Here is an 11,034-nt window from a genome sequence, read left to right on the forward strand (position 1 = left end):
AGGCAGGCCCAGCTGCCGTTGGCCTTCTGCTAACCTATGTGTTAACTACCATCTACCATGACCTTTAACCTACATATTATATAATACAGCCATGTCTACTCACAGCCTCACCCTCAAGAAAACAACAACCTGCTTTTCAAGACTGCATGAAAAACATCTTGTTACCAAAGGTTTTTGGAGAGGTTGTCCGAAGTCACATCACCTGAAAAAAACACTGAAAAAATAACAGTTTGTCTTGCATCCTATCCTCCCCCAGGCCCTTACTCAATGCCTTACTAGCTCCCCGAGGCCACTAAACATATTTTTTTACGAGACTTGTCACTGTCAAGGCTGTCATCATAGTCTTTAGTTTTATCTGTTTTGTCTGAGTTAAACTCATGGAGACTAGGGTATTGTCTACAGTTCTCTCTCTCTCCTCAACAACAGTAACAAGCCTCATAACCAAGTCACTGGTCTCCAGTCCTTTTTAACAAACAGTGCTATGAAGTATGAAAGATGGACATAAATGACTGATGATTGGAGCACTCTGTCTCTATCCTCTTGGGGATTCACTTTGGGAACGTTTGGGGGTGCTAAGGTGGTTGGGTTGCCATGGAGCTGCCTTGCATGGGGGTTCAGAGTAGACCCAGTGTCTTCCAGCTATTTTTTGCAGCTTGTTGATCCCAGCAGTTTCTTACAGTATCTTTCACTGAGCTTTTTCTGTCTTCCTGGCCTGTCCATGGCTCTCACTGTCTCAGGAAGAGACACACGAGACACAAATGAAACACAAATATAGGCGTGCCTTTGAGGTGGATGGATGACTTTTCAAGATGTTTCCTCTGAAATCAATGGCCTCAAGTGAGGGAGGACGTTTCTTAGAACACTTACGCAAGAAATGTTGAAATCCAACCCCAAACAAACGTATATTCAATCTGCACTCTCAGAATGTTTTCATCATTCAGATGGTCCATAACATTCTCCCAATAGGCACATTCTATCTAATCAAGCTAGAATGTGAAGTTTTGGAAGGAACTTTAGAGTGATTGTTTCGTCTGTGGGTCTTCTGATCAAATTAGCACGACTGTCTTTTCCAATCCCGTGTTGATAGTCTGATCATGATTCATTTCTCTACCAAAACACCAGGAATCTCTTTTTAATGTATGTTTTGATAACGTCTATGTATGATGCTAAATCTTTTTTTCCCTCTGGGATCATGAAGTTGAAGGTTCCATAAAGTTATCTTGTGCCTCCAGGTAACAGCACGAGTCAAAACCAGTCTGAGCCAGTCCTGGTTGGGGATGAAGAGGGGATCACCCAGAGCCCCGTGGTGGAGGAGGAGTACCTCCAGATGAACGGCTGGCCCATCTGTAAGGACCAGGATGAGATGCTGAACTTGGCCTTCACTGTGGGCTCCTTCCTCCTCAGTGCCATCACCCTGCCCCTGGGCATTGTCATGGACAAGTATGGCCCCCGCAAGCTCCGGCTGCTCGGCAGGTAAGAGAACAGAGACAAGGTGGTATGTACAGTTGGTGGTAGGTACAGTTGCGGCCACTATAATTTAAGCTAAGGTGTTGGGGTGACAGTCTCTGTACCCAGGTTTGAGTCCCGGCAGGGGCTGGACCACAAATTCGCTATATTGGTGTCAGAAGTGGGGTGGCGGTATTGGCAGAATAATTGCCGCAATGCACATGCAAACACGGCACTCTAAAGTTTTATTGAGATTGTCACAAAAACCTCGGTACAGGGTTTAATACTTTTAGTGCCCGCAACTTCCTGCTGCATATGTTTTTATGTTCTATTTCTGACTTGGGTCTGTCTTTGTATGAAAAGCCTTCCTCATATTCAACCTGTTCTGTTATTTCAGTACCTGCTTTGCCTTCTCATGTGTCCTGATCGCTTATGGATCGAGCGACCCCAAGAGTATGTATATTTCTTAATTCTTTCTTTATTTACTCAACGTTCTATTCTAGTACAGTATGTATGTCTGTTCCACCCCGTCTCCTTAACACATGTGTTTTCCCTGTACAGATCTGTCCATCCTCATATTCTTTGCTCTGGCACTGAACGGGTTCGGAGGAATGTGCATGACCTTTACTTCCCTCACGGTAAGTGGTGTCTTCACCTGTACTGCAGGGAGAGGCTGGGGAGGGGAGAGAGGGGAGTGAGCAGAGAGAGGTGGGGATGGGGACAGTGGCGGAGGGGAGAGGGGAGAGTGCTAGGGTGCAGGGTGGAGTAGGGAGACAGGGGAGCAGAGAGAGGAGTGAGGAGAGAGACGTGGAGAGGGGAGCGAAGAAAGAGGGGTGGGCGGGCGGGACATGTCGTAAACCCTCCCATGGGGGTGTCATCAGCATGGAGAAAGTGCTGCATCACAGGGAGGCCACGTGCAGAAGGAAAAGGAGAGAGACAGACCCTGCCTTAGAAATCAATTATTCAACTGTGCTCTGGTCCAGCTGAGAGCCTAAAAAAGACACCTCCTCATTACTTATTCATGATCCTGACAGGGACGCAGCCCTTTGATTGGGCGGCCCAGACCGCCAGGGTTCACAGGCAGCTAGACTAAATGTTCTGATTGATCTTGCCTTAGGACCGGCCGGGTTTTCACTGACACAATGGTGTTTACAGATAACGTGATTTCCTTGTTTCATTGTTTATCTGCGTAGATAAAACACAGACAATGACACACGCACAATAATTTTGAGAGAAAAGAGACACGGTATGCTGAGCTGACAAACAGGAAGTAGGAAGGCAGTCACACTTAGCGCTGCTGGGGTTCGTTCAACCCCTCCCTGGCAGTTTCCTGCCCCTGGCCTCCCCACCACCCCCCACTGCAGGGGTCTGTTTGTCTGTCTGGCTGGCACACTCACACACTACCACTACACCCAGAAGCTGCCCAGCCGATTTCTTCTGCCCCCCCACTCCCACTCCCATACTGTAGGTGTTGTATTAATTTTCTCTGGTTTCATTCATTCCCCACGCCAGCATGTCTCAGCCTGTCCTGCTATGGCTGTTTAGTTCCCTCACATGTGTGTGTGTGTGTTTGTGCTTGTGTGAGTGCCAAAGAACTGGCCTCTGGCGTTGTTTCAGCTGTTCTGTTGCAGTAACCTCACTGCGGTAATTCCTTGCTCTGACTAACAGTGTGTTTTACACTGCTGGTCTGGGTTCATGTTGTTCTTGTACAGCGGGACCTTTTTTCTTCTGAACGTTCTTCTTCTCCTCCCGGGTATGGGGGTCAAAGGTTTTCACAGAAGATTTTGTAAACTTTTTTTAATTCAAATATACCCTTTTTTCCCCACAAAAGACGAAATGGATACATTGTATCTCATTCAATCAGTCTGAAGTCATTGAGTTTGTCCCCCACAGACAGTTGCTATGATTATGTTTAGGTTTATTCTGTGTTTCAAAGTCATCTGGATTGTAGGTTTACACGAAAGGAAAGCTATGCGCCGCGATACCTCTACTCCATCACCTTTTTTCTTTGTTTCAATGTGTTCTCTTCTTCCTGGTTCTTCTAATTTGCTGAAGGGGGTTGTTTAGCAGCTTACCCCCTCCCTCCCTCCCTCACTCTCTCTTCCTATGATTGCACACTCAGCACTCTGTGTCCGAGGCGGTACAGCTGCAGAAAAACAAGTGGAGGAGAACCCAAGGCGGTAGAAGAGGGCTCTCCTTTACACACCTCTGTTTTCTATCAGTAAACTGCCTAGCCTATCTCTGTCTGCCCCCTTCTCCGGTTACCAGCAGCAGGCTGTCTGTCTCTCCCTCTCTCTTCTCCTTCCCTCCCTCCCTCTTCTCTTTAATAGCTTTGAACTCAGTCTCTCCCTCAGTCAGCCATAGTATTAGTAATCACCACTGCAGATATCTCTCCTAACCTTCCTCAATCCATCTCTCTCTCTCAACCAGACCTTCCCCTCTCTCTGCACTCTTCCCACGCACACACGCACATGCATACACACGCACATGCATACACACACAGCGCTCCTCCTCTTGTACATTGCGGCACGTGTTAAGATGATTCTATTATCTCTGAGTCATGTTTTGCATGAAACACTAATCCTTTCTATTTTAGGACTTCTTCATTGGGCCCAATCCCTCTCCGGGATTTGTGTCATTAGGTCCTTGGGGGGAATTAAGTTTCAGTCTGGCTCGATAAACCTAGATGTTTATTTACTGCTTCCTGGCACTTGGAAAGAGAACGATGGAAGGGGTAGAGAGATGAATGCTGAGGTGGACTAATGATAGCCCGGGCCCAGATCTGTTTGTGCTAGTTCCACATTTGCATATGTCGTTCTCTTGCCAGGAAAGCACAAACAGATCTTGGACCATGCTAGACTAACAATAGCTCTTCTCTACTCAGACAGGGTCGCCACCACGAACACCGACACCCCCCTGCCTGTAAAATGTCCTAGCATCAGATGTTGACTTGCTAACTGGTGCTTGATGACACTATTCGACTGTGGAGGACTGATCGCAGGGTCATGTTGATTTCCTTATTAAAGGACATGGATGGGTCGTAGAGGCAGTCAACTGCTGCACATGCTGTTGTTTTTGCTTTCACTGTACACTCAGCTGTAGGTTTAATGTCCTGTAGGAGTGGATAGGGATTCACAAGGCCAGTACTGCAAAACAAAGTGTTGACGAAAGAGAGAAAGAGGGCGAGAGAGAGTGGTAGAGTGATGGCACAGAGATGGAGATATTCAGGCCGGTGTTGCCTGCGTGTGGTCGTCAGGGACACAGCATGTTGACTCATTTTATGATGGAGTTCTGTCCTGTCAGGATTGGACCGGTTTGTACTGGTTCCCTTTGGCTGCTGAGAACCAGCCCAGTAAGCACTACAGCTTTTACGCAACAGCAGTCCCTCTTCTCTCTTTCACTTCTCTGTTTCCCTCCTTCCGTCCATTTCCTCCTTGTCTGTTCTCTCTGGCCTTTGTGCCTCAAAGGCTTTTAGTTATTCCACTCTTCCACTCTCCTCTTTTCTCTCCCACTTTTTTCTCCGCCTGCTGCACTAAAGATAACAATCATTGCTGCCGTCACACAAAATAATCAGATGAACCCAGACGCAATGGGTTGTTTTCTGGCTAGGGTTTGTTTTCCAAGTAGAACTGCAGTGCACATATTTGAGACACGCATGCACCTCTCCTTGTAAGCAACATTTTGATATGCAAAGTGTAGAATGTGTAGTATTTACTTAGATTAGGATAGGACTGCGTCCTTAAATGGCTTTAGAAAACTGCTTACCACAGGCATTCTTTACTGTCTGCAAACGTCCCTCAGCATTTCAGATAGGGATTTTCTCAATTTTCTCAAGTGATATCTACTAGCACGTAGCCGAGTTTCATCACTTTGCAGACATTTTGTTATCTGCTCAGGGCACAAACACGGCACTGACCGCAGTGTATAGAGCCACAGTTATCAGCCTGTATCGGTTAAAGACTACTGGATTGGCCATCATGTTGTTGATCCCCCACAACAAATCAAATGTTATTGGTCACATACACATGTTTAGCAGATGTTATTGCGGGTGTAGCGAAATGCTTGTGTTCCTAGCTCCAACAGTGCAGAAATATCTAACAATTGACAACAATACACACATCTAAAAGTAAAGGAATGGAATTACAGAGCAACCTTGTTTAGCTTCCAGTACATCCTATAGAGTTAGACACTGTTCATAGTCCAACACTCTACCAACAGACTTTTATCTCCATGACTGTTCAGATCCCAAAATGGAGCCAAATAGAGATTGGTAGGTGAATGCAGACAGTCCACCATTTGTATTGACCCTGCCTTTTCCTCCTGGCTCTAGCATAGCTAACAGCGATGGGTCTGTGCCCCAAATGGCACCCCATTCCCTATACTGTGCACTACTTTTGACCAGGGTCCATAGGGACTTGGTCAAAAGTAGTACACTATGTAGGGAACAAGGTACCATTTGGGATGCAACCAGAGACAGTACTCATGAAACAGGAACAGGTAATGTCTGCGGTTAACTGAGATTGGCCTAGAGCGAAAAGAGTTGGTCAATCATTAACCAGCCCTGGGTTGTCGTTTCTGCCTCTGAACACTGTATTTAGTCATGCCTGATGGAGTAGAATTCAGGAAGTGTTCCCGAAATTGGAGCACTGGTACTGTGGCCAGGTAGATTAGGAAACTCATGGCTGCATTGCTATCAGGGTCAGGGTCAGTAGGCAAACATTGTTCAACGTTGCAGAGAGAGATGTCATTATTAGTGCTGATGTGATTTCCTTATTCTACATCCTAGAAAGTATTTATATCTGAATGTTCTACAATGTAGCGCCCCTGGACTTTTTAACTAAGTGACACAGATCCTGTTTCCCAACCTGAACTTGCCTGTTCTCACAAGCTGTAAATCTACCTCCTTCATTACATTGACAGTTGGATATCCTTCTTATTATGTCATAGTTAAACAACATAATTATGTGGTTTGATTTCTGCACGTGAATGAGAAACTTGCCCGTGGTGGTTTGTTTTGGGAACCACCACAGTAACTCTAAGTCAAACTGACTTCAGACCACTAAAACTAATGAGGCACCTACAGTAATTGCAGCATTTAAGCTGGGAGCTGGTTTGGACCTTCAGATGCTGTTGATGTTTTAGGCTCTACCTTCTGTTGACAATTCATTATTTTCCCCTTTCCCCCGCATGTCCTTAATTTGATCAAAGGCAGGTGAACTCGTTCCAATACATCCAAACCTGGTACACAAAAATATTAGCAGAACAGACAGACAAAGGGTGACTGGGACATAGGTTAGTAACTGTTTTGGGCTGGCTCTGTGTCTGTCTGTCTGTCTGTCTGTCTGTCTGTCTGTCTGTCTGTCACTGACTCAGTGAGGTCATTGAAAGTCATGTGATAATCTGATGACACACTGACGGTCTGGTGGTGACAGATAGGGGAACTGAGGAGAGCAGAGCAATGGAAATCACATCCCTGATGATGCTCAAGCACATTATTCAGCATATTCCATATGAGTTTATTCCAGGGCAATGCCACAGCCAACACTGCTGATTGAAGCTGTGCTAAGTGGGAGGTTGGTAGAGTGCTAGGAGTGATGGTGGAGAGGTAGCCTTGCATAAGACCAGTGTTTCTCTCTTCTATCTGCCAGCCTGACACACACACACACACACACACACACACACACACACACATACATGTTTGTTTTACTAACCTTGTGTAGACCAAACAATTGATTCCCATTCAAAATCCTATTTTCCCTAACCTCTTAACCTAACCTTAACCCCAAACCCCTAACCCTAATTGTAACCCTAACACATAAGCCTAAAATACCCTTCTTCCTTGTGGGGACTGGAGAAATGTCCCCACTTCTGGTCCCCACAAGGATAGTGAAACAAAACACACACACACACACACACACACACATGAACACACACCTCTTCTTGTCCTGACAACGAGGCACCAGTGCTGAGTTGCAGTAGAGCTTTACTCACTCCTACTGGAAGTGTCATAATAGAGATGGTCCCAGCTCATTTCACTTCTCCAGGAGTACTGGAATGTGATTGTTAGTGTAGCTGTCATGTGGGCCGTTTTGATTCTGCCGTTAACCTTTGTTCAAATTAGTGGTCAAGGGTAATGCCGTCTGGGGAGGCCACGGCACGAGGTGAGAGATTTCCTCCATGGCTCGGACAAGCAGGGAACCTGTGGTGAGGGTGGATGGACGGATGGAGAGATTTGTTTCGGGGGAGTTCTTGGAGAACTGTTGAACTATAACCCAGTTCAACAAATATGCCATGAAACAGCTCTGTTCAGGAGTTGTTGTGCTGGTGTTTCTATCAGTGGTGTTTTTGTTCTCCCTCCCTTTCCCTTCCCCGACTCTGTCATGGGAGATTCAAGTGCACACACAGTGGAGATATGTTGTTATTTAAAATTTTATTTTTCTTACTCTCTCTCCCTCTACCTCCTTCCCTCCTTCCTTTGCTCCCCTCCCCCTCTCTCCCTCCTTCTCCTCTCAAGGACAGTTGTTTATAGTTAGGAGTTGAGTTGGGAACAGCCTGTGCTTTAAGCTCAAGAAGAGGGCTACATATGCAAGCTGCTCTGGACTTTCTCTCACTCTGTCATAAATAGTGTGGGGAAAGCATCACCAAGACTCCACCCACATCCCTCATTCTCTCTCAACAACCTCCCAAAAACATATTTACAATTTCCTAATATGATGTCATGCCTTCCATTTTTGGAAAAACGGTGACTGAGCGTCTCTATGGCTATTCATGCGTTTTTACACAAGAGTCTTTATGCACGTGTTTTTACACAAGAGTCTTTATGCACGTGTTTTTACACAAGAGTCTTTATGCACGTGTTTTTACACAAGAGTCTTTATGCACGTGACTGCATTGGTCTGATTCAAGTGTGGCCTAATCTTATGTCTTGTCTCTTTCTTGTGTTCTCTCCTCAGCTTCCCAATATGTTTGGTGACCTTCGTTCCACCTTCATCGCTCTCATGATTGGATCGTATGCATCCTCCGCTGTCACCTTCCCTGGGATCAAGGTAACTTACACACACATCTACTTAGCTAGTCTACGCACTCATGCACATCATAATACATGCACACCATTATGGAGGTCAGCTATCAAGGCTAACTATGCTTTCTACTATCAGGGCTACCTGTTTGACTCTACTTTCCTATTCCCTCACGGCAGTGTGAAGGTCGGACACAGAGGCTAATGTTGTGGTTGTTGGTCCCTGCTTCCTCTCTCGTCAGGTGATCTATGACCTAGGAGCCACCTTCATCACCATCCTGCTGGTGTGGGCTGCCTGCGCTGGCCTCGTCTTCATCAACTGCTTCTTCAACTGGCCCCTGGAGCCCTTCCCTGGACCTGAGGATATGGACTACACGTAAGACACTCCTCAACATCACACTCCTCAACATCACACTCCTCAACATCACACTCCTCAACATCACACTCCTAAACATCACACTCCTTAACATAAAATGAGTTTGCTTTCTTAGTTATTATTAGTTTTACAGCATATTTTCATTCCTGGTAACCTAAAAATAGCCAGACATTCCTGTAACCTAATGTTAGTTCAGTATTACTAGTATTTGCTACTTATATCACCAATTATGTGATATCTTATATTATTAGTTACAGTATAGCATTAGTTCTAACCTAATATTAGCCAACAATAACAGGTTTAGGGGATAATACTAGGACTTGAGGTTCATCTACTTAAGCTGGAGTTGGAATATTAAGGCCTTCCATAGAGTCTCCATTCTCCTTGGAGCTCAGTACACTACATCCCCCAGCACACTTTCATCTGCAGCATGGTGAGGGCTTGAGGCTCTGTGTACAGGAAAGCTAATGAGGTGAGGAGCTCAACTGGCTTTGCTCTCATACAACTGGATTTAGTCTCATCCTTTCCTCTGTTTTGGCCTCTTCCCCTTCTCCCTCTCTGTCTGTCTGTCTGTCTGTCTCTCTGTCTCTCTGTCTCTCTGTCTCTCTGTCTCTCTCCCTCAGTGTGAAGATCAAGTTCAGCTGGCTGGGCTTTGACCATAAGATCACTGGAAAGCAGTTCTACCGCCAGGTGACCACGGTGGGGAGACGACTCAGCGTGGGGAACAGCATGAAGCAAAACCCCAKGGAGCTGGCCCAACAGGAGGGCAACAAGCTGTGTCTCTCCACCGTTGACCTGGAGGTCCAGTGCAAGTCCCAGGAGGAATGTAAGTGTCTGGCCAGGCCACATCTGTCCATCCCAGACCAGAGAACATGATGCATTTGATGTCTTTCAGATGGAGAGTAGGAAAATAAATAATGACTGTGCATTTTCTGTGCACATTGTGAGTGTGATGGGGTTCATTCTGAAAATGGATTTGCCATCATGGGTTTCAAGCTCTGTACCTCCACAAATCCATACTCCATGAAGCCAAAAGCCAGCTTGCCAGTTTCATTGTTACACATCATTTGGACACAACAAAGGACATGTCTGCCAGAAACCTGTCTGATGTTAAAAGACCCACAAAAACTGTCCAACACAACATCCTGCTCCAGCCATGGTGTAGAATTTAGATAGGAGAAAAATACATCCAACACAACAATACAATGGATCATTGTAGCCCTGCTTTATGGGTAAACAGAGGTAAACAGTCAACCATATGCTAGATCTGGGCCTGTAGCTTGTATTGATCTTGGGTCAGATGCCCCACTTTTTCATATAATCATATTTTTTATGATATAATAGGCTAAACTGATCCTAGACACAGGTCTAGATCTAGAATATGGTCGACTGTTCCTCTATGATGGATTCTATTCCATACTCTATAACTCTTTGTAAATACGGGCTCTAACTACAACGGCGCAATGTTGAGGTTTCAGAGTGGGCTCGCCCACCAGCCAGTGTTTAGGTCCCAGCTGCCAGCTTGTCTGAGGGAGCGCTGTCATTGGCTCTGAGGTCACCAAGGCCATCCTCCCTCTCCCAAATTAAATCCTGCAAATGCACAACTGGCTGTGAACTTTGCCTTAATCCAGATTTGTACACTGCAATCAGCCACAAACCTCCAAAACACCCTCAAATCAGCCACGTGACCCCTCCTCACCTCCGCTGTGCTCCCTCCGCACCCCCTCTCTCCCTCGGGCTCGGCCTGAGGGTCACAAACTCTCAGCGGAGTCCCCTGTGGTTCTCTGCAGGCTCTCTTTGGTACCGAACGGACCGTGCAATCGATTCGGACCGCATTCCAAGAAGTGCTGCTCAAGTGGCGGTGGTGGGGCGGGCCAGAGGGGCCAGAGGGCAGGTAGCAGTCAGTAAGGGTTCTGGGGGGGTCATTATACACACAGGATGGATGCCTGCGGTTCTGTAACCCTGCTGGACAAGTTCCATGAGGCTTGAGGCTCTGTGTACAGGAAAGCTAATGAGGTGAGGAGCTCAACTGGCTTTGCTCTCATACAACTGGATTTAGTCTCATCCTTTCCTCTGTTTTGGCCTCTTCCCCTTCTCCCCTCTTCTGTCTGTCTGTCTGTCTGTCTCTCTGTCTCTCTGTCTCTCTGTCTCTCTGTCTTCCTCCCTTCCCCTTCCCCAAAAAAGTGGGGTGAAC

At 46.3% G+C, this 11,034-nt stretch overlaps 1 protein-coding gene across 1 annotated transcript in view; it reads left to right on the plus strand.

Moving 5' to 3' along the window:
* slc43a2b (solute carrier family 43 member 2b) overlaps positions 1 to 11,034 on the plus strand; it is a 32,451-nt gene that overhangs the window by 8,461 nt on the left and 12,956 nt on the right. Inside the window, exons 3-8 of the mRNA XM_070434023.1 lie at positions 1,233 to 1,473; positions 1,844 to 1,899; positions 2,008 to 2,084; positions 8,400 to 8,492; positions 8,707 to 8,840; positions 9,464 to 9,666. Of these exons, the coding sequence (XP_070290124.1) occupies positions 1,233 to 1,473; positions 1,844 to 1,899; positions 2,008 to 2,084; positions 8,400 to 8,492; positions 8,707 to 8,840; positions 9,464 to 9,666 (804 nt within the window). The remainder of the gene's footprint in view (positions 1 to 1,232; positions 1,474 to 1,843; positions 1,900 to 2,007; positions 2,085 to 8,399; positions 8,493 to 8,706; positions 8,841 to 9,463; positions 9,667 to 11,034) is intronic.

The sequence above is a fragment of the Salvelinus sp. IW2-2015 genome, linkage group LG22 (genome assembly GCF_002910315.2).
Source record: "Salvelinus sp. IW2-2015 linkage group LG22, ASM291031v2, whole genome shotgun sequence".
NCBI lineage: Eukaryota > Metazoa > Chordata > Actinopteri > Salmoniformes > Salmonidae > Salvelinus > Salvelinus sp. IW2-2015.